At 42.1% G+C, this 24,732-nt stretch overlaps 1 protein-coding gene across 1 annotated transcript; it reads right to left on the reverse strand.

Annotated features, from left to right (window-relative positions):
* Positions 1-3,576: 3,576 nt before the first annotated feature.
* Positions 3,577-24,238, reverse strand: LOC110259181 (antigen WC1.1-like; the record flags this gene model as incomplete). Its single annotated transcript, XM_021082511.1, has 7 exons — positions 24,113-24,238; positions 17,106-17,435; positions 11,084-11,392; positions 10,685-10,993; positions 5,070-5,162; positions 4,674-4,988; positions 3,577-3,891 (listed from the first exon to the last, which is right to left on the reverse strand). Coding segments are annotated over exons 1-7 (1,741 nt in total), but the record flags the coding sequence as incomplete, so codon positions are not given.
* Positions 24,239-24,732: the final 494 nt, after the last annotated feature.

Genomic DNA, 24,732 nt, shown 5'->3' on the forward strand with positions numbered 1-24,732 from the left:
TAAAAATTTTCTTTTCCTGAGAAGACTGTTCATTTGTGCTGGATATTAGATTCCAGTATAAGTGATATATATGGTATATTGTTCTTTGTCTTTCATGGCTCATTTCACTTCAGCATGAGATTCTAAGTTCATCCATGTTGCGCAATGGCATTATGTATCCTTTTTTATGGCTGAGTAGTATTCTTGTGTATATATACTCATGTGTCTTTTTCATGAAAGGTCTGTACAGGTGTATGTCCAGGAGTTAGCACTTTTCTAATAATTAGTGACACTGGAGCATTTTTTTCAATGTGCCTGGTGGCCCTCGCTATGTCTTCTTTGAAGAAATGGCTATTTAGGATTTCAGCCCATTTTTCAACTGGATTGTTTGTTTGTGTTTTTTTGCTGTTGAGTTTTATGAGTTGTTTGTATATTCTGGAGATCAAGCCCTGTCAGTTGCATCATTTGAAAGCGTTTTCCTCCATTCAATACGTTGTCAGAAATGAGAAAGCAAATACCAATGATATCATTAAATCTGGAATTGAATATATGACACAAATGTACCCTACCTACAGAAAGGAAACAAACTCATCGGACATGGAGAACAGACTTGTGGTTACCAAGGGGCAGGGGGAGGGAGAGGGAGGGACTGGGAATTTAGGGTTACTAGTTGCAAAGATTGCATTTGGAGTGGATAGCAAAGAGATCCTGCTGTAACACAGGGAACTATTACCCAATCTCTTGTGACGGAACATGAAGGAGAGTAATGTGAAAAAAAGATATATATATATATAATGTATGTGTATATATTAATATATGTATACAACTGGGTCACTTCGTTGGCCAGCAGAAATTGACAGAACATGTAAATCAACTATAAATAATTTTTAAAAAAAGACATAGATTTTTTTAAAAAGTATGACCGAAAATGAACCCATATAAAAGTATCAAAGGAAAGAAAATAGATATAAATTCAAAGCAATGAGAGAAAACAGATATATACACAGTATTTGTCATAAAATATCAGAATTGGCATATCCTTCCATATCATCCTATCAAACTCCTACCATAAGCAGCAAGACATCCCTGAAAACAATGTTAGGAACTCTTTGGGTGCTTGCTCATGTTCAGAACTGGAGACCTCACTACTTTTCAATTCATTGTATTTGATTTAGAAAATCTTCATCAGTAACAGGTCTTTCATTTAATATCCCTTCAACTTTCCACAGGAACCAGGAAAAGGGATTAAGGGAGGGAGGCAAGGAAGGGAGTGGGCTTCTGCCTTTGAAATACTTTTCCCACCCTCTCCCTCTGCTGTGGATTCAGGCAACACCTAGCATACCTTATATTGTCAAGGGTGTACCTGAATGGGGTGTGTGTGTGGTGTGTGTGTGTGTGTGTGTGTGTGTGGTGTCTGAGAGAGAGAGGGAAAGGAGAAAGAGGCAGGGAAAAAACTGAACAAAGGGAAAATACTGTGAAACTTCAAAAGAAGGAAGGAAGGAAATGATGGAGGAAAGGAAGGAAACAGGAAGAAACCAAGAGCAAAACAACTGCCATCCTTATTTCAGACTTTAACTGTCTTAGGATGAGACTTGTGGGCTTTGTAAACTTACTGACCCTGCAGTTCCTATATGAGTTCGCTTTAGTTAACAGTTAGGTTATTTGAAAAATCCAGAATTTCTATCTAGACATGAAAGTGATTGGAAAAAGTTAGCCACTAGTCCTAGAAAGTAATTTGACAATATATATTAAAGCCTGTGTGTCTATGTACATGTGTATGTATGTACCCTTTGATCTAATAATATAAACATTGGGAGTATCCTAAGTAATAAACTCAGCAACATAGAGAGATACATGTATCAAAGGCTTACTACAAAATTGTTTGTGGAGGGGAAAAAATTAAAAACAATTAAACTACCAATAAGTAGGCAAATCGTAACATGAACTGGAGTGCCACCTGTCATGAATAAACTATTATGCCATTGTTCTACAAATGAGTTAGATCTCTCTGGAGGAATGTCCATGATATTTTGTTAAGTGATGAAAAGTGAATTTGACAATAATGTGTATGACATAATCCCAATCTTGTAAATATAAAAAAGCTGCACCATCAACATAAGCTCTTTATGGGTACATGTGTTTATGTGAAAACGGAGGAATTTGAAAAATGACAATATCAGTCCATTAATCTGGTTTACATCAGGAGGATATGAACGGACAAGAGGTCATGGGATGGGCTTCATTTCTTACTACATTCTCTATGTCCTCGCTGTTTACAGTGAGTATAAAGTCTTTGCCATTTAGATGAAAGAGAAAGGAACTAGTGTCTCTAAGCATAAAACAGGGCGGTGGAAAGGACACAACTTCCCTAGTGCCAAGCGCGGTACAAACCAGCAGGAGGAATTGTGGCAGATTCAGGGAAAAGACAGACAGACAGGTGGGAACTTAAGGGAAGGAGGGCTGGCCATCCTTTCACGGTTTCAGTGTTCCTTTACTTGGCAGTATTGTTCTTTCCCTGGGAGATCACCACAAGGGTGAGGTTCCCTTACACTACTGTACTGAGGGTGAACATGAACCTGTCTCCTTGGAATCTCCATCCTTTATCAGGGTCCTGTCCCCAGAGCAGCTCTGCTGAGTCTCCTCCCTCTTCGTTGGGAAAGTCTTGGGGTCAACAATTAGGGTACATTGACTGTGCCATTTCTGATGATTCACCTGATTACAGACTCCCTGTGATGTGGTTTCCAATTGTTTTTGCACTGGATACACAGTCAACCCACCTCCTTGGTATTTTTCACATAAACTGTTGTCAGTCCAGGTTTCTTTACTTATTTTTTTTTTTTGAAACAGTATTGGAACACGTGGATTAAAGAATCATGATCCAAGATTTCTTTTGTAAACTTTCCTTAAAATAGACACATGCACCTGTATGTTCATTGCAGCAATAGTCACAAAAGCCAAGACATGGAAACAACCCAAGTGTCCACTGACAGATGATTGGATTAGGAAGATGTGGTATATACACAATGGAATACTACACAGCCATAAAAAAGAATGACATAATGCCATTTGCAGCAACATGGATGGAGCTAGAGACTCTCATACTGAGTGAAGTAAGTCAGAAAGAGAAAGACAAATACCATATGATATCACTTATATCTGGAGTCTAATATATGGCACAAATGAACCTTTCCACAGAAAAGAAAATCATGGACTTGGAGAACAGATTTGTGGTTCCCAAGGGGGACGGGGAGGGAGTTGGATGGATTGGGAGCTTGGGGTTAATAGATAGAGACTATTATTGCCTTTGGAATGGATTAGCAATGAGATCCTGCTGTGTAGCCCTCGGAACCATGTCTAGTCATTTATGGTGGAGCATGATAATGTGAGAAAAAATAATGTATACATGTATGTGTAACTGGGTCACCATTTGTACAGTAGGAAAAAAATGTATTGGGGAAATAAAAAAACTAAATTAAATTTTAAAAATTCCTTTTGTAGACTTGCCTTAAACTCATCACTTATGTTTGAAAATATAAAATCTCACTAACAACATACTACAGGGTTCAGACGGACACACAGAAACGGACAGTAAGTTACCTGCACAAGAGACATAGGCTTCCTCCTTTGGAGAACATGAAATGTACTTCCAAGGGTCAGAATGACACTCCCAGAGAGAGCGATCAGTTTTCCGACACTGGATTCTATCCACCCACCAGGGTCTAGAACCTTCCCTAAAAGCCACCGAAGAGTTGAGGGTTCCACTGTCCCCACAGCCAAGCTGCCTGCAGATCATGGACAAGGTGAGGTCTTCCATGGGGCTGCGGCAGACACCGCCCCAGGTCCCGTTGTAGAAAACTTCCAGCCACCCGGCACACTCCTGGTCCTCGCTCACCACCCTGAGGGCCAGGGACTCTGCAATGGAAAGGGGGGACCACGACACAGTGAGCCCTCCACGCAAAGCTCGGGGTTTTCTTCTCTCCCAGAAATTGTGAACACTCATCCCCAACCAGCTGAGGAGATGCCCACTGGGAGACAAGACTGAACTCTGTCCCTCTTTTATATGACTTTATCCACATCTGTCTGTCCTTCTATTTCTACCACAGTGATGTAGTGAAATATGAACTGAGAAGAAGACCATCCTGGGCACCTGCAGGAGTGGGCACTGAATCCTGCTTCCTGACAAAACCTCTAAAATCTATGTGAAAGGGGTAGAGACAGTGGAGTGGCAGATAGAATGATTGACCCCCAGAGATGCCCGCATCCCAATCCCTGGAACCTGTGAATATGTTCCCTTACTTTTCAAAAAGGACTTTATAGATATCATTATGATCAGGACTTTGGGGTGGGGAAATTAACCTGGATATCATGAATTAACCAAGTAAACTAATCTAATCACATCCTTAGACCTACTATCCTACTATCCTTTAAATGGGAATATTATTCCTGACTGTGATAAGAGGGAGGTAAGACTTGGAAGAATGGTAGAGGAGGGAATACTCTCTGCCTGAAGAAAAAAAGAGAGGGAGCTCCAGACAGGATCAAGTGAAAACATCTACTTCACATCTGCTACAAAAACTGGCTCCCTGGGAGGAAGCATCCTCCTCTGGCCCTTTCAGCACTATCCTTCAGGGCTCAGACTCCCACCTCCAGAACCTGCCCCCCTCTCCCGCCAGTGGACAATTTGCAGCAAGGACCTGAGCAGATGACCCCTGCGTCTTCCTTGTGTCTGCAGTCGTGCCGCCCCCAGCCCCCGAAAGGGCACTGCCACACGTGGGGCTCCTTTCCTGTGCAGTTCACGTCATCCAGCCAGATGTGGCCTGAGCCCACCCCAAAGTGAGCAGACCCTGGGGCACTGAGGGCTTCTCCACAGCCCAGCTGCCTGCACACCACATGCGCATCGTCCAGGTCCCAGCTGTCATCACAGACGGTGCCCCAGGAGCCCTGGTGAAGGATCTCCACTCTCCCTGAGCAGTAACTCCCTCCATCCACCAGGCGCAGCTGTCTGCTGTCTGAGGAGAGAGAGCCAGAAAAAAAGGTGGGGCATTTACACAGGGAAGGGGAAGGGTTTTCTGGTCCTGTACGACCCCTACCTGAGCAGCTGGCGGCGCTCTCCTCTGAGGCTGCAGAGCCTGCTGGTTCAGACAGGGAGTCATTGCACTGAGGCAGCACCTGGGTCTGGTTTCCTACAGAAACAGCAATGAACAGAGGGTTGGTGTGGTCGAAGAATGAGAAATTGAATTACGCTAAATAATAACCTAGTGATGGGGTCTAAAATGGAAACTGTAACTTAGCAGTTATCATAACCTTAGAGTTCACCTGCTTCTCCATGAAGGTTGTGCTTCTGACAATGCCAAAATTTCTGTTTTAAGCCAAGAATTTCACTAAGAATGAGTTTACAAAAGGGAGAAAATATTAATACTGTTGATAGTGTTGCAGAGCCACCAAGGCTGTGAGAATTTCTAGATCCATGCCCTAAGTCTCTGAAAAGCTCATCTGAGATTTCGCCAGACTCACAGGGCTCGGGGAACACAAAGCATAATTCAGGCTGGCCAAGGGAGAGGAGCCCTGTTAACCAGAACCCTTGGATCACTGAAGGAAGAGTGAACTAAAACTAGGCTATTCTTCACAAGGATGGATGCCCAGCTTATAATTACTTTGCTTCCTTTTAAATAAGGTGATCACCCCCTAAAGCAGGTGCCTGGAGGAAGCAAAATAAGATTCCTTTTGGAGGATCTCTACAATGTTTTATCTACAGTGTCTGTCTATTAAAACCACTTGGGCATAAAAGAGAAGAAATTTGAGGAGATTTTATGAGGAAGAAAGTATTAAAAAGAAATTTACCACACATCCATCTATTGGAGTTACCTGACAGGGAATTTAAATGACCAGGAATATAATGTTTAAGGAATGAAACAAGGCAGTATTTTGGTAGAGAAATGACAACAAAGAATCTAATAAAATATTCTAGGACTGAAAAAGTCAATATTTGAAATGAGACCTCAAAGGATGAGAATAACAGCCCATTAGATCAGCAGAAGGTAAAAGTTGTTAAATGGAAGCTCAGAAGAAAGTACACAGTAGAGGGAGTTCCTGTTGTGGTTCATCAAGTTACAAACCCAACTAGTATCCATGAAGATGCAAGTTCGATCCCTGGCCTTGCTAATTGGGTTAAGGATCCTTTGCTGCTGTGGGCTGTAGGGTAGGCAGAAGGCACGACTCAGATCCTGTGTCACTGTGGCTGTGGGCTGCAGCTCCATTTCCACCCCTAGCCTGGAAACTTCCATATGCCACAGGTGTGACCCTAAAAAAAAAAAAAAAAAAAAAAAAAAAATGGAATAAAAGTATGTAGGTGCCCTAAAAAGTAAAAAAGAAAAAAAGTACACAGAACAGAGAACAGAAATACAAAACTGGGAAATATGAAAAAAATAATAAAGATCTTGAAAAATTCTAGCATTCATACATCCATAGTCCTAGACATACAAAGCCGCAATTAACAAAAGTAAAAGTACGTCGATGCTCCAACGTTTGGTGAGTATAAATTTATGACTTTAAATCTTCTTGATGAGTTGACAACTTTATTATTGTAAAATGACCTTCTTTGTCTCTTACCACTTTTTGGCTCAAAGTCTATTTTGTTGGATATAATACAGCTCTCCCCGTGCTCTTTTGGTGTCTATTGCATGGAATATCTTTTTCAATCTTTTCACTTTGAGTCTATATATTCTTAAAACTGAAATGAGCCTCTTTTAGGCAGCATATAGTTAGGTCTTAATTTTTCATCCATCCAGCAACTCTGTGCCTTTGGCAAATTCAGTGCATTTATATTTAGAGTGATTTTTGATTTGTAAGAAATAGTATCATCTTACTGCTTTCTTATTGCTTTGAAGTTCCACTATGTCTTTTTTTTTTTCCTGTTTCTGCCTACATTTGAAGTTGGTGATTTCCCTTGGTGGTATGCTGTGATTTACCTTTCTTTATCTCTTGTTTATATTGTCTAGGTTTTTGCTTTGCATTTACAATGAGTCTTATGTAAAATATATCACATACAATTCAGTCCATTTCATGCTGAGAGCAACTGAACTTAGAATTTTTCTAACCCTCAAACTCACCCCTTTTAATATTCTTGTTGTCACAACCTACCTCTTTTTATATTATGTGTTTGATTAACGAAGTTATTATATCTATAGTTATTTTTTTTTTTTTGTCTTTTTGTCTTTTTGTTGTTGTTGTTGTTGTTGCTATTTCTTGGGCCGCTCCCGCGGCATATGGAGGTTCCCAGGCTAGGGGTTGAATCGGAGCTGTAGCCACCGGCCTATGCCAGAGTCACAGCAACGCGGGATCCGAGCCGCGTCTGAGACCTACAACACAGCTCACGGCAACGCCGGATCATTAACCCACTGAGCAAGGGGCAGGGACTGAACCCGCAACCTCATGGTTCCTAGTCGGATTCGTTAACCACTGCGCCACGACGGGAACTCCCTATAGTTATTTTAATACTCTTTTTTTTTTTTTTTGTCTTTTTGCCAATTCTTGGGCCGCTACCACGGCATATGGAGGTTCCCAGGCTAGGGGTCTAATCGGAGTTGTAGCCGCCAACCTACGCCAGAGCCACAGCAACACGGGATCCCAGCCACATCTGCAACCCACACCAGAGCTCATGGCAACACCAGATCCCTAACCCACTGAGCAAGGCCAGGGATCAAACCCCAAACCTCATGGTTCCTTGGTCGGATTCGTTAACCACTGAGCCACGACGGGAACTCCGATTTTAATATTCTTTTCATTTAACTTTATGCTATCGTTATATGGTGAAACCACCACCCTATTGCAGAATTTGAGATTCTGTATGATGTCATTTATATATAGAATCTAAAAAATAATACAAATAAAATTCCATGCAAAAGAGAAATCGATTCACAGCTATAGAAAATGAACTAGTGAGTAACACAGTGGAGGGGGAGGGGGAGGGGCAAATCAGGGATAAGGAATTAAGAGATATAATCTACTATGTATAAACAAGATAACAAGGAAATAATGCATAGCAAAGCCATTATCTTTAATAACTGACAATACAGTCTGTACAAATACTGAGTTACTGTGCTGTATACCTGAAACCAATGTAATATTGTAAATCAACTATACTTCAATGAAAATAGCAACAACAAAGTGTTGAGAGGAAAAAGTTACCAGCCATAAATACTCTATCAAGCATGTTATCTTTCACACATAAAAGAAAATAAAATATTTCTACCAACCAACAAAAGCTGAGAGAGCTCATCACAACTAGACTTGCCTCATAAGAAATACTGAAATGAGTTTTTCAACTAGAAATGAAATACTGCTTATAAAGTCTAACAACCGATGAATGGATTAAGAAGAAGTGGTACATATATACAATGGAATACTACTCAGCCACGAAAAAGGAAAACTAATTCCAGGTGCAGCAACATGGATGGACTTAGGGATTCTTTTCTTTTTAATGATTTTATTTTTTCTATTACAGTTGATTAACAGTGTTCTGTCAATTTTCTACTATACAGCAAAGTGACCCAGTCACACTCACACACATATATATTTCTCCATGCAAGAGGCCCCACTGACGAATTCAAATGTATGCTGTGTCACCTTAGGGTAAGGGGCAGCACTGGCAAAATCCTATAATCCTCTCCAATCGTTCAGCATGTTTTCCTTTTTTGGGTGTGGGTGTTTTGTTTTGTTTTGTTTTGGGATCCAAAAGAGTAACAAAACTTCTCTTCCGGAATCCTGGATTTTACCTAATTTTATTCATAGGTGTTTGACAAGGTCAGCATTCTCCAGGTTTCACCAGGCTGTCCCTGACCAGGGTCCAGGGACAGGGACAAGTTCACCGGCTCTCGCTAGGTCTGCAGTCTGTACCAGTGTTTATCTGTCTATTACTGGATGCCCAGGTGGGTGACCATTCTCCTGGTCCCCTGGTATAAGATATTGTATCCCACAACTTTCACAGAGGTGCTTTGTGATCATGGATGAGTGGTTACTTAATTGCTAAAAACAGAGGCAGAAAGGAGAGATCTTAACCACCATGATGCCAATGTCACTCCCCCTTTGCTGTGACTTTAAAATATTTAGCTATTTTGGAGAAATTCTTTGAAAAGCACCACTTGAAATGACACAAGAATCAATAGGAAATGTGAATAATGCTGATTTATTAAAAATATTGGGTTTGTAATTAAATTTGTCTATGAAAACTACTTCAAGTTCAGATGTATTTTGTTAAGTTAAAAATATCATGTGAAACTAAAATTTCCTGAATTTGAATGAATCTTTGTACTTAATAAATACAAGGCTGAGATCCTAGTAATGGAATCTGATGCGTAAAGTAATTCCCAATAGTTTGCATGGTTAGGAAAAAAAAACCCTCACAGCAAAGGAAACCAAAAAGAAAACAAAAAGACAACTTTCAGAATGGGAGAAAATAGTTTCAAACGATGCAACAGACAAGGGCTTAATCTCTAGAATATATAGGCAACTTATACAACCCAACAGCAAAAAAGCCAATCAACCAATGGAAAAATGGGCAAAAGACCTGAATAGACTGTTTTCCAAGGAGGATATACAGATGGCCAACAAGCACATGAAAAAATGCTCAACATCGCTGATTATAAGAGAAATGCAAAGCAAAACTACCATGAGATATCACCTCACACCAGTCAGAATGGCCATCATTAGTAAGTCCACAAATAACAAGTGCTGGAGGGGTTGGGGAGAAAAGGGAACCCTCCTGCACTGCTGGTGGGAATGTAAACTGGTACAGCCACTATGGAGAACAGTTTGGAGATACCTTAGAAATCTATACATAGAACTTCCATATGACCCCGCAATCGCACTCTTGGGCATATATCCGGACAAAACTCTTCTTAAAAGAGACACATGCACCTGCATGTTCAATGCAGCACTAGTCACAATAGCCAGGACATGGAAACAACCCAAATGTCCATCGACAGATGATTGGATTCGGAAGAGGTGGTATATATACACAATGGAATACTACTCAGCCATAAAAAAGAATGACATAATGCCATTTGCAGCAACATGGATGGAACTAGAGAATCTCATACTGAGTGAAATGAGTCAGAAAGACAAAGACAAATACCATAGAATATCAGTTATAACTGGAATCCAACATACAGCACAAATGAACCTTTCCACAGAAAAGAAAATCATGGACTTGGAGAATAGACTTGTGGCTGCCCAACGGGAGAGGGAGGGAGTGGGAGGAATTGGGGGCTTGGGGTTATCAGATACAACTTGGAATGCATTTACATAGAGATCCTGCTGAGTAGCATTGAGAACTATGTGTAAATACTTACACTGCAACAGAACAAAGCGTGGGAAACAAAATGTATACATGTAAGAATAACTTGGTCCCCATGCTGTACAGTGGGAAAAATAAAAATAAATTAAAAAAATAAAATCAATTAAAAAAAAACCCTGACTGATATAGAAACTTATTGCTTCTACATTATTCTCCGTGATTATACTCAAATACTTAAGTTTATTTTTTAAAATTTCCACTTAATGCTTCTTGCCCTGATTTGAAAAATGGATAAGCAATGAGAAAAAACATTTCACCATTAAATATCTTACTTTTGAAGCCAATTTTCCAGCACTCTCTGTTTTTATGAACATTTAACTCGTGAGTAGTGTTGGCCCTTCTCCCTCTTACCTGAGCAGATCACAGAGGCTGTGTTCCCATGGGCACAGTCAGGAACACCCAGGGAAGTCACAGGGCAATGCCACAAGAAGGACTCAGCCCCAGAGCAGTGAAATCGGGCTTTCCACATCGGATCACCTCCCTCTACTCCCTTTGGGGTGGAGAGGGCGACTCCACAGCCGAGCTGACGACACACAACATTGGCATTGGCCATGGTCCAGTGGGAGGCACAGAGTGTTCTCCATCCTCCAGAAATATTCATCTCCACTCGCCCCGCACACTGAGAGGTGCCATTTCTCATGAGCCGGACTTCTGAGTACACTGGTGGGAGAAGACGGGATTTCAGCAACATCTCAGTTTTCTTACCTGAACTGGATAGACAGGGAGGTTGGGTCCTGATCTGCCTCTCACCTGAACAGACAACTTGAACAGCTCCACTGTGGTGACAAGTGCCTCCTGGACAGGGCACTCTGGGGCAGGACCAGAGCTCAGGCTCGTCCCCCTTACACCTGAACTCTTCAGGCCAGACCTGGTCATCTGACTCTCTGAGGGGCCTCTGACCCAGAACAGACACAGCCTTGCCACATCCCAGCTCTGCACAGATGACCTGGGCAGTGGGGAATGTAAAGTTCCCATCAGACACTGGTGTCCAGTCTTCTCCAGAATGCACTTCTACTCGCCCTGAACAGGGTCCATTCCCTTGAACTAGATGCACGAATCCTAAGAGAAACAAACAAACAAAAAATCCAATTAGTGTTCATGATCCTGGCTTGACAGCTGGAAAAAACATGTCACAGGCAATGGTGTGAAAGCTTCTCTCTTCCAGGTGTGGGGCATGGAGAGAGAATTTGACAGTGTCAGAGTTGCATTTTCACGAACAAGTTTCTGAAGAGAAATGCAGGAAGATTTGAGGGGTCAGTTTGGAATGGCTGAATCCCAAGAATATATACTTTGAAGTTGGTTAGAAATGAGAATTCCTTATCAAGGGGCCTGGAAATTACAGAGCTCAAGACTGGTCACTTGGAATGATCGAATATTAGGAACACGTACTTTAGCATTGGTTGGAAAAGTGACTTTCTCATTTAGGAGCATGGGACCTAAAGAGCCCAAGGAAATAATGCACAATGTGTGGGCACTTCAGCTTGAGTATAGAGATGTGAAGAACAGAACCAACCCAGAGTGACGTGATTATGAGAGGGCAGAGACCTGGCACGTAGACAAAAGTTAGAAAGCCATCCTGAGCATTGTGGGGCTAAGCATCTGATAAATTTTCTCCCCAGGACCCAATCCTCAAGGGACTTGGAGTAGAGAAAATCATGAGGGCTGGATCCATGAGGGTATGCTGCCCTGTATACAGATGAGGGCTCAAGAAAAGAAATATAGACATAATAAATAATCTACTTTTATGGTACCAAATTTTGTTTTTCTAATAATTTTTGATTGCAAAATTTCCAAGAATTTCTTAGGTGAAAAGATGAGTCTGTTAAGTTATGTAAGGAAAGTTCAGAGAGTCCTAGGTGAGAGATCAGTTGGTCCCAGCCATTTCTCTTGAAAACCTAGGATTTGCTAATGAACCTGGGAAAGAGTGAGCTCCAAGTGGAAATTCAGGGGACTGATTTGCCAAATTATTCCTACTAGAGGTTTTTCTTCTTTAACATTATGGTAAGCTCCTTAAAAGGGAAGATATAGCCCTTAAAAGGGAAGATATAGCCCATAAACAAATAGAACACAAAGATAGACTCTTAAAATATTCAATTAAAGACTAAAATGGAACAAAGAAAACATAAAATAAACAGCAAGCTAGAAAATTTAAACCTAACCATAATGATAATTACATTAAACTTAAATAATTTAAACACTCCAACTAAAATCAAGATGATCACATTGGATAAAAGGAAGACAAAACCGGAGTTCCCATCGTGGCGCAGTGGTTAACAAATCCGACCAGGAACCATGAGGTTTCGGGTTCAGTCCCTGCCCTTGCTCAGTGGGTTAACGATCCGGCATTGCCGTGAGCTGTGGTGTAGGTTGCAGACGTGGCTCGGATCCTGTGTTGCTGTGGCTCTGGCATAGGACGGCGGCTACAGCTCCGATTTGACCCCTAGCCTAGGAACCTCCATATGCCGTGGGAGCTGCCCAAGATATGGCAAAAAAAAAGACCAAAAAAAAAAAAAAAAAAAAAAGGAAGACAAAACCATATGCTGTATACAAAAACATACATAATTAAATGTAAATACAGATGGGGTCAAAAAAAGATATACCATGCAAATGCTAATCAGAGAAAGCTGTATCTATGTTAATATAATACAAAGTCAGACAATAGGACAAAGAATATATTTAGAGAGAAGAAAAGAAACACTTCACGATAATCCAAAAAAAGTTTGCAGTTTTAAAATCAGTGTGCTACATCTAAAATTGTGCTAAAGAAAAAAATTTAGAGCATTGTTGTTTCCTCATGATTACAATAAGACAGAAAATAAAACTAAGTACAAATGATCCAAATTCCACCTCAAGAATTTACAAAAATAACAGCCAATCATAACCAAAAATAAAGAAAAAACAGCAGAAATCAATGAAATAAGAAACAAATACACAATGAAAAAAAATCATGGACTTGGAGAATAGACTTGTAGTTGCCCAGGCGGAGAGGGAGAGAGTTGGATGGATTGGGAGTTTGGGGTTAATAGATGAAGACTATTGTCTTTGCAATGAATTAGCAATGAGATCATGCTGTGTAGCACTGGGAACTATGTCTAGTCACTTATGATGGAGCATGATAATGTGAGAAACAGAATGTATACATGTATGTATAACTGGGTCACGGTACAGTATTGGGGAATGATGTACTGGGGAAATTAAAAAGAAAGAAAGAAAGATAGAAAAGAAAATCAGAAATTCCTGCTGTGGCTCAGCGGTAACAACCCAACTAGTATCCATGAGGACAGGGGTTCGATCCACGGCCTCACTCAGAGGGTTAAGGATCTGGCATAACCATGAGCTGTGGTGTAGGTCGAGGACGCAACTCGCATCTGGAGTTGCTGTGGCTGTGGTGTATGCCAACAGATACAGCTCTGATTAGACCCCTAGACTGGGAAATTCCATATGCCCCAGGTGCAGCCCTGAAAAGAAAAAAGAGAAAGGAAGGACCGGAGGGAGGGGGGGGAGGAAGGAAGATCAACACAGTCAATTGGTAATTCTTTATTTTTCTTCCTTCCTCCCTTCCTTCCTTCCTTCCTTCCTTCCTTCCTTCCTTCCCTTCTTCCTTTCATTCTGGCTGTGCCCAAGACATGTGGAAGTTCCCAGATCAGGGATCAAACCTGCACCACAGCAGTGACAACAACAAACCCATAACCCACTAGGCCACCAGGGAACTCTAATTCTTTTTAAAAGGATAATAAAACTGATATTCCTCTAGCAAAAATAAGAGAATACACAAATTTAATGACACCAGGAATGAAGGGGGGTTATCACTATAGATCTTACCAATATTTAGATGTGAGATATGAACAAATCTTATCCTAGCCTGAAAAATAGCTGAGTCCATAAAAACTGCTTGAAAAATATAACTCACCAAAATCTGATACTATAAAAATGGAAGATCTGAGAGTTCCTAAGTTTGTTAAAGAAATAGAACCCATATTGTCAAAACTTCCCAATAAGAAAATGGCAACCTTCAAAGACTAGTTCTTCCACAGAGCTCAGAAACTACTGCTACATCAAGGTAAAGAAAGAAGGGAGGGAAGAAATGAGAGCAGGAAGGAAATCAAAGCAGAAGCTGTGGTCAATACACCAGTTAAGAAGGACCTTTCTGATGGGAGGGGGAGGGAGTGGGAGGGATCGGGAGCTTGGGCTTATCAGACACAACCTAGAATAGATTTACAAGGAGATCCTGCTGAATAGCATTGAGAACTATGTCTAGATACTCATGTTGCAACAGAAGAAAGGGTGGGGGAAAAATGTAATTGCAATGTATACATGTAAGGATAACCCGACCCCCTTGCTGTACAGTGGGGAAAAAAAAAAAAAAGAAGGACCTTGATCCCAAGCCCCCCTCCTTTATCTCCTCACCACTTCATACCTCAGGACCCAGTCCTTCTAAAGTTGTGAAACCTGTCCCCAAACTTGCCCCTGAACCCCCTGAAGTCCCCTCTCATTTCATACAAGCTCCTCTACATTCTTCTCAGGCCATCGTTTCTATCTCTAGATTTCTCCTAAACATAGCTCATTACTTCCAACAATCCACTAAAGAGACAGAAATTTTTCTCCCACACCCTATTTCTAAAATTAAGAGGAAGAAACTCCAAGAGTTCAATATTAATTAGAAAATTTAAAAGGCATGTTTTCTACTCTCATCTCTGCTATATCATCACCGCTTACACTTACATTCACATCGCTAAATACGTTTTGAAAATATAAATTAGCAGAACAAACAGTAACTTCATTAAAAAAGGGGAGCCTATACTAGAGCAGTGGTATTCATGGAATACAATGTTTAAATGCCATTGCACTTTCAAACTCTTCTTATTTTTAAGGGTGTCTCAACTGGAATTAATATCAAGACATTGATTTTCTTGAAACGATAACATTAAAAGCTCTAATTTAAAAAAAACCCAATATCACAGAAATTTCCAACATTAACCACTTCATTTTTATCAAAATAAGTCAGGGTCTCCTTTAGGGTTTCTGCAAGCTTATCTGCAGTTTAAACCATGATTCGGACTTTGTAACAATTGAGAATGTTACTCAGAATGCCAGAAAAGAGGTTTTCTTGAAAAAAATGCCTAATTGAAACTCAAATGCCCCTTGAAAATAATTATCTTTAATAATAATAATAATAACGGAAGAAAACTTTTACAGTGATGAACAGATTTGTAGCATAGATTGTGGTAATGGTTTCACAGATGTATACTTACCTCCTAAAACAGTCAAGTTGTGTACAATACACACATACAGCTTTTGTATGTCATACCTCAATATAGCAGCATAACATAATTATTTTCTTAGGGACCTCAGCCAGTATAATCAAAACCTGCTAAACATAAGACTAGAACCATCTCTTCCCCAACATAACACCAAAGATATGATTGGCTATGGCTGCCAAGGACCTACTGCGAATGGTCTCAGGTCTCCCCCTGTTCCACCTGTGTTAACCCTTTCCTAAGACCCAACCACCTATATTAGGAATTCACTGTCATATCTGATAATATCTTCCTCCAATCCAGCTGTTCTGACTGGATTAATGCCTTGGACATTTCATCCACCGTTGTGATAACAGCTGGAAACATGTCTGGCAGATACTGCAACCGCCCACTCACACTCTAGTTTCACTGCGTCTTTACTGGGTTCACCTTGGCACAGGTCAAATGCACTTAGACAGTACTGACCAGAGTTTGTGAGTCACTTCAGGTTTTCTCAGCCTCACTGCTCTTTGTACTTACTTCACTCTAGCTACTGTATTGTAAATTCTAAAACTTCACATTTTTCCTACGGCCTCAACACCCCACAAACAGGATGTAAGCAACGGACCCCAGGTGACCAGGTGCACCAATGTGATAAGACTAGCCCCTGCCACAAATATCTCTTCTTGCCCTAACTGAATGCAACCTAGTAACATGCAAATGTACCAATGCTGTGAATACTGGTGTAGAAATATCTGTTTGAATCCCTCCTTATAGTTCTTCTGGGCCCATATCCAAAAGTGGAGTTGCTGGATCACACGCTAATTCTATGTTTAACGCTTTTACTTTTTTTGGACATGCCCAAGGCATGCGGAAGGTCCCAGGCCAGGGATCAAACCCAAGCCACAGCAGGGACAATGCCAAATCCAAAGTGATAGGCCATGAGGGGATTCCTCAATGAAATCCTCTCATGCGTTTCCTTGTATAACTCTACCCTGATCCCCAAAATAATCACTTGTCTACTCCCTCTTGGTTCTTCATGCTTCAATGAGCCAGCCCCCTTGGAGACCACTCCACCGTGTGGACTCCTTTTGCCTGTGGTGAGTTTTCTCTCTTTGGCCAGCAAGTAAAATAAACTGTTTGCCTGACCCTCTCTTATGTCTTTTCTTGCGGCCCAGCCTGACTGACCATCCCATGAAAGGATAAAAAGCAGGTACCGTAATGAAACTAATTCATAAAAGTACAGCCCAGCAGTGGTACCTGTCGGAAATATTTGACCTCACCTCCCTTCTTCTTAGGACACACCACAGAGATCTGAAGGGTCCAGTGGTCCACAGGTCTGGAGCCTTTATTGTCCAGGGACAGGCAAGCCCTCATGCTCCCTTGAGCACCTAATGCTCTAGGATCACTGTGTGACCAGAGTCTTCATGCAAGTGTGTTCTAAAGGCTGTGATCTCGTTTATCCAGAGTTTTTCTGGGAATGAGACTGAGGCTTTTCCTGCTGGGGATCCCCTCCCAGACCAGACAGGCCTTACCTGAGCAGACTGCTCCAACATCCTGGTCGTGAGAAAAGGTATGATTATAGTTTTTAAAGTCGAGATGAACACAACCATCAATACTGAGAGGTGAATCTGGCTTGGTATTGTTGCAGTAAATAGTGAAAACCCAAATAGGACCAAGCCTTGGTCCAAAATAAGACCCTCTGGGAGCATCAATAGCAAGTCCACATCCCAGCTCTTTGCACACCACTTCTGCAGCCTCCATGAACCAGTACTGAGTATATACGGAAGCCCATATTCCTTGGTGCTTCACTTCCACTCTCCCCTCACAGCGGTGGCGTCCATCCTTCAGCCTCAGCTCCAGAGCTGTAAGAGAGACACAGACACAGAACACAGGACACAGGACAGATTTTAGAAGACCATGCAGTTGTATGCTGGTAGGTATTAAAAAATGCATTCTCACACAGGGAAAAAATCCCTGTGTATTGCATTGGTTAAGTTTTGTTTGTAAATTTTCCCATGGTGATCAATTCTAAGCTACGAGTGTGGTATCACAGAAGTGGGAAAATATCACCCAAAAATTCTAACAAGCGTGGTGAACCAACACCCCTGAGGATAGCACTTCAGAGACTCTGGGGGCTGCCTTCCCAGCAGATGTGCCCAAGGCCACTGGGGGCCCAGCTTCCCTGTCTCAGCTACAGTGAGGACCATGATCCCGGGGAGAAATCTTCCCTCTCCTTCTATGTTCCATAGAGAGCACTCTCGTCTCACTTGGGAACAGAGGACTATGGTGAGCAGCCTCTCCAATGTCCTGACGATTCCCACCACCTGGTACTCATCCTTGTGTAAACCCCACACTTGACTGTAGCTAACAACATGCATCTAACAGATGGGATCTGGCAAAAGTGATGTCGAATAGGAGGTTAGGTTTCAAGATGACTCTGGTTTTTCCTGTGTTCATCTATCTTGTTCTCTCTTGCTCTGATGAAGCCACTGCCACGTCTGAGCTGCATATGGAGAGACCCCTGTGACAAGGACCTGAGGGAGGCCTCAGCCGACAGCCAGCAAGGGACTGCGGCTCTTGATTTAACAGCCCACCAAGGTCACGTGGGTTGTACCCACCCTGGCTAAACCTTCAGATGACTGCAGCCTCCTAAGGGATCCTGAGTCAGAGGACCCAGGTAAGTCGTGCCGATTCCTGACCTACAGAAGTTAGGGGATGCTAGACGTTGATTATTTTAAGCTGCCAAGTTTGGTATTAATTTGTTGCACAGCAATACATGACTAATGCAGAGCTTCTCTCCAGAGTCAGAAAACAGCAGGGTGATCAAAGTCCTGGGGGGCAGATTTCATTCTGAGACCTCTTCCTTTGGTTTGCAGGCATTGCCATCTCTCTATATGCTTACGTGGCGTTTGCTCAAGACGTGTGCACAGAGATAGAAGGAGAGAGATATCTCCCTCCCTTCCTTCCCTTATAATGCCACCTGCGGGATCAGGGCCCCACACTTATGACCTTATTTGAACCTTGATTACCTCCTAAAGGCCCTATCTCCAAATTAAGTCACCCTGGAGGCTAGGCCTTTAATATATGAATTTTGGAGGGACACAGTTCAGTCTAGATAGAGGCCTGGGGGGCCCAGGGCTAGGAAGGAAATAAAGATAAATGGGAAGGAGGCATATGAGCTAGTAGAAGCAGGGAGATATCCTGTGAAGCTTACTCAATGATTTGTTTTAGAAGTCTGACCTTGAGGTGGGAGTAAACAATTGAAATGAGACCCTAAAATTACATAAGAATCCTGCTTTTATTAATACTAAAATTATCCATTTCAAAATCAGGTCCTATACTCGGTGCTGTAAATGCAGAAAATAACATGATATTCTTGTCTTCATGTAGCTTTTACCTAGTTGATGACACAAACAAAGTAGATTATTTTATTGCTATGAACAGTTCTAGGAGATTTTCTCAATAATGGTAGGTTTGGTTATTGAGGTTATATTTTCTGCTGAAAATAAATAAAGTAGAAAAAATTACTAAAACTTATCTTGAAGGCATTAAAGTCCTGATTGAAGAGGAAGAAGAAAAAAAAAAAAAAGCCAGGTCAAATCTGGAGGGGACAAGGGAAATGTGCTGAGATACAGGAGAATGGAGTGTGCTTGTGTATTTGTCCTGATGACATTAGCCTGTGCATAGTTGGGAAGGGGGGTGGAATGTGCTTCATTTTTGTTCGTTTGCTTGTTTATTTTTAATAATGGAAATTTTTTAGCACTTTTTCTTTTTTGGCTACCCCACAGGATATGGAGTTCCCGGGCCAGGGATCATATCCGAGTTGCAGTTGTGACCTGATGTGGCAATGCCAGATCCTTAACCCACTGTAAGAGGCCTGGGATTGAACCTGTGTCCCAGCACTCCAGAGACACGACAGATCCCATTGTGCTGCAGCACGAACTCCAAGTGTGTTTTTATGGGCTTTGTTGGTGAAGAGGCATAAATCAAAATCCAAACCCACATACAAGTAGATGAAACATCCAACAGAAGACATTCTCCACAATCAGCCAGGACACCAGTTGAAACAGAGGTGCTCTTGCATAAAGTTATATTCAAAATTTCAATCTCTAGACTATCTGGTTTGTGTCCGTTTTTGAACTTGTATTAAGGTGATCCACTACTAATAATAAAATGAAATAAAAAACTAATAAAAATAAAACCATTTCTAGAGTAAATTGCCTTGTTCCTAGGCTTCGAATTATTTCTATGCATAATATTTATAAATATACTGACCAGTATATTGTCAATTAAAAAAAGCAAGCACACAAAGAAACAAAGTTCCATTAACAAGAACCAAGAGAACCTCCTGAAGCAGACACAGAGACTTCTCATAGTGAATACATCACATACTAAGCTATACCACTACCACACATACAATATTTAAAGAAGGAAAAATATATACTCTTAAAGAATCTTCAAGGGACCAGAAAATGCATGGACAAAATTTAAAAACCTAAAGCTAACTTCTAGGAATGAAAATGTATTTGTTGGAAGTTCCCATTGTGGTAATGAGCCCAACTAGTATCCATGAGGATGTGGGTTGGATCCCTGGCCTCACGCAGTGGATTAAGGATCTGGCCTTGCCATGAGCTGCACAGAAGATCACAGTTGCGGCTTGGATCCCACGTTGCTGTGGCTGTGGAATAGGCCAGCAGATGCAGCTCCGATTTGACCCCTAGCCTGGGAAAATCCAAGTGCGGCCCTAAAAAGCAAAGAAAGAAAGAGAGGGAGGGAGGAAGGAAGGAAAGAAGGGAGAAAGCAAGAAGAAAGGAGGGAGGGGGAGTGAGGAAGGGAGGAAGGAGAAAATATATTTGCTGAAATTAAAATTTTTACGTAACATTAAACTCAGGTAAAGAGAGAATTAATGAAGCGAATGATAAATCAGAATGAATTGCCTGGAATGCTGCACAGAGAAACACAACGATGAAAATTACAGAAGAGACAGAAAATGGAAATAGAAGGGTGTAATAAAACATAGAAAGGAAGAGAGAGAGATGAGAGAGAGAGAGACACGAAGGACAGAGTCCCAGAAAGAGAGAGAATTGAGCAGAAGTAATATTTGACAGATATTGACTGAGAGTTTTCCAGAATTGATGGAAGACACCAATCCTTAGAGTGAATAAGCCCAAGAAAACTTAGGCAAGCTATATAAAAAGGAATTCATTTGTAGAATCGTCATAGAAGGAAAAGCAACTAGTGTTCAGTGATACTTAAAATTCTCTTTGGAGTTCCCATAGTGGCACAGAGGAAAGGAGTCTGACTGCGAACCATGAGCTTGCGTGTTCGATCCCTGGCCTCTTTCAGTGGGTTAAGGATCTGGTGTTGCCATGAGCTGTGGTGTAGGTCGCAGACACTGCTCAGATCTGGTGTTGCTGTGGCTGTAGCATAGGCCGGCAGCTGTAGCTCTGATTAGACCCCTAGCCTGGGGACCTCCATATGCTGCAGGTGCAGCCCTAAAAAAAAATTTCTCATTTACTGAGCACATGGGAATATTAACACTTCCTAGTCTGTTTGAAGTTAAGCATCACTATGTGATCTGACTTACCCAATGAAGTATGAACAAATGATGTGAGTCACTACCACACAGAAAGATGTAAGAACCAATATACTTTTCGACCACAGCAGATACTGCATCCTTGGGTTGCAGTGGTGGCATGAGATGGTGGAGATTTCAACAACCTGAGCGGTTGAATAATTACGAAGCAGAAATCCTGCCAAATTGAGTGGAACATGGCATGTAAGAATAAATTTTGGTTACGTGTTACTACAACATAACCTACCTTATGCTTACCAAAATGGTAAGAAACAGCAGAAAACTGACAAAAGAAATTAAGACAGAAACTAGGTATATAAATTAAGAAACATCTCTACTAACATATAAGTCCCCATGAATAAAAAGATATCCCAACATAGAGTAGATTGAAGCCTTAGATGTGCCAAAAGAAAAAAATGCCAGTCTAAAATTCTATATTCAAAACCATTCTCTCAAAGAATAACTTCCTTAAACATGACATAATCAGAATGCTGATATAAAAGATGATGACCTCTATCCCCTCCAAAAAGTTCAAAAATTCAACAGCTGTCAGGAAAAAAACAATCTTTGAAAAGATCTGGAGTCCTCCAAGAAATTTTACTACATCAAGACACTGTCCTTTTGACCACAACTTTCCATCCTCCAAGCCAGGATTGCTCAATGCCAGGTGTGCCAAGGGAGTTCCTCTCACAAGGACAGTAAGAACAGGCTGAGCAGTGTCCCTAGTCTTTGGGGGCACCTCATGAGAGTCCTGCTTCAGTTTTGCCTCACGCAGACCTACAAAGCTGAGCTAGCCTTATAGAGATGACTGGGAATAAACAAGAAAAGCAAAGACCAATAGAAGCCATACTACAGAAGCAATGACAGTTCACAGTGACCTGCTCTGCAGAAAAATGCAGCAGATTTTACCCCTGAGAAACAAATAGCTTGCACAGATGATGCTGAAGTTATTGCCAGATTTAGCCCAGTGTACACATGCTGCTTCACACTGGACGCCAGTCCTTGCCTGCTCCCTTCCCATCCACTTCTTCCAGAGCCCTGTAATAGCGTCAGTTTAGTGTGTAAACGAATAGTTAATGATACAGAGAAATGTCTGAAATATGTGATTGATTTTAAAAACATGTTAAAAAATAATATATACTAACATCTAATCTTGGGTCTACGTTTTTGAGCATAAAAAGTAGACCAAAGATTGCATTTGAGGGATAATCTTATGCCCGTGCTCATCATGGATTTCATGATGGAGACTCCTGTAGTGTGTGCCCAGCTCAGAAATCATCAAATGCTGGAGTTCCTGTTGTCACTCAGCAGGATACCGGCCCTACCGGTATCCATGAGGATGTGGGTTCCATCCCTGGCCTTGTTCGGTGGCTTAAGGATCTGGTGTTGCCTTGAGCTCTGATGTAAGTCACTGATGCAGCTTGGATCTGGCATTGCTATGGCTGTGTTGTAAGCTGGCAGCCGCAGCTCCGATTCAACCCTTAGCCCAGGGAATTCATCAAATGCTCGAAAGGCCAGGGCTATTGTTTACTAAGGAGCAGGTCCAATGTCATATGAGGTAGAATATAATTTTAGTAGAATAACACTGAATGGTGTTGTTTCAGGGAAAATGAAAAGAATACTTGCTTTGGTGAAATACTCTTGCTGCTAAGGAACTACCGAGGAAACTCCCTATAGTTTTCCTCATAAGGGAGCAGGCCTTGTATCAGAGCATCTATTATTTGCCCCCCTTCATGGGACCAAAACCCACCTCTGCCCTTCAGAGCCCTCAGGAGGACAATCTTCACTAGCATCAGATCAGCACTCCAGGAGCAGAGACTGGAGGGGGAGGTTTTCCCAAGGAGAGTTATGGCACTAGAGACTGAGGTCTAAGGGGACAACAATGAGCGTTGAGATGAGACGGCACTGTACTGAGGCTTGGCTGGACCCATTCCCAGATCTGAAAAAGCCACCTCCTCCAGGCTGAAGACTAGGTTTTCAGCAGCACTAGCTCTGAAGCCTGCAGTCCTCTCCCTCAGAGGAAACCTGCTCATAGGGAGGAAAGAAAAGGGCCTGAGAGAGAAAATGCACCTACAGAATTCACAAGAGATCCTAGAGAATTGAAAGAACCCTTGCAGGACCCCAGCATATCAGCAAACAATTTGTAGGGACTCAGGAAACTTTCTACATCTGGTGATGAACATCAATGAATCTCTATAAACAAGGGGCCGCTTTCCTGGCTGCAGGTTTCTCTGCTCTAAAATGACCACCTGGAAGGAACAAGTGAGGCCAGGAACTAAAGACTCATACAGCCCAGTGCTGGGCAAACCTCACAACAAGCAGAGAGGAGGCATCGTGGGGTTGAAGGAGAGAAGCAGGCAGGTGCAAGTTTATCTATGATCTGGTTACATGCAGCTGACATGACCCCCCAACCATGTGGGCACCCACTGTGTTTCACAAACCAACTGATTCAATCCCTTCTTGGCAGCCCTGTTCCTCTCACACAGACAGGCTTCACACACCCTCGCACACCCTACACTCCTCACACACACACACAAGCACAGAGCCTAAAGGAGCCTAAATGCGTAAAACATGGGAATCCCATGGAGAGTCCTCTACAAAGCAGCAAATGGCGTGTGTGGGGAACAGCCCAGAGACCCAGCTGAGGTCAGTCTCTGGACCTGCCACACCCTGGGAGCCACTGGGACTCCACAGAAGCTCCCTGAGAGCAAGGGAGACGGTGGACAGGACGGAAACACACTCACCTCAGTCCACACCAAATAGCATTCCTCTGTAAAACCTGCTGCTACGACCAGTCCACCCTCAGCAGGAGAGGAACCAACATTCACAATCAGCGTAGTTCCCTTTTGGTCAAAAACATAGGGTCTCCACAGAGGCTTCGGCTCCGTACCTCCAGGGACACTTCCCTGCACTGAGGTGTCCATACATTGGTTGTTGATCCCAGGAAAGAGACGAAACTCTTACCTTGACCCCCCACCATGATGAGCAGGAGGAAGCCGAGTCTCTGAAGAGAGAGGTGTCTGTTTAGAGCCATCCTGACTCCCAGGTCATCAAGGTTGAAGTCCCTGCCGCAAAATAACCAGAGAGGGTATCAGGGGACCGACAAAGGTCTATATAGACCCATCCCCTGACATCCTCCCTACCGACAGCCAATAGAGACACTTTTTACCATTTCAGATGCTATTGGAGGCTTCATCTCCACTTTCTGAAGCTTAGACACCAATTAGCTTCTGAGTCTTCAACATCTCCTTATATGAGCAACACGGTCCTTTGACCTCATCCCCGAGGAATAAGGTCCCCGTGACCAGGGCAGGGGTAGAAAAATTATATCAAAAAACATGAATACATCTCTCTCCCTCTCAGATCATTCTGGCTGATCCCCACAGACTGTGAGATCTCACAGGGTCAGGGTGCTGGGACCAGTTGGCCTGTGGAGAATATCTTTGGTGTAATCAACATTGATCTTCCCTGTGACTGAGCCCAAGCTGAAGCAGAGAAACAAGGAAGGCTGGAAATATGACAATACTTATCAGAGGAACAGAAAATGAGGACCAGGAGCAGAGGACTACACAGGTGAACGTGGA

Source organism: Sus scrofa, unplaced genomic scaffold (assembly GCF_000003025.6).
Source record: "Sus scrofa isolate TJ Tabasco breed Duroc unplaced genomic scaffold, Sscrofa11.1 Contig965, whole genome shotgun sequence".
Lineage (NCBI taxonomy): Eukaryota > Metazoa > Chordata > Mammalia > Artiodactyla > Suidae > Sus > Sus scrofa.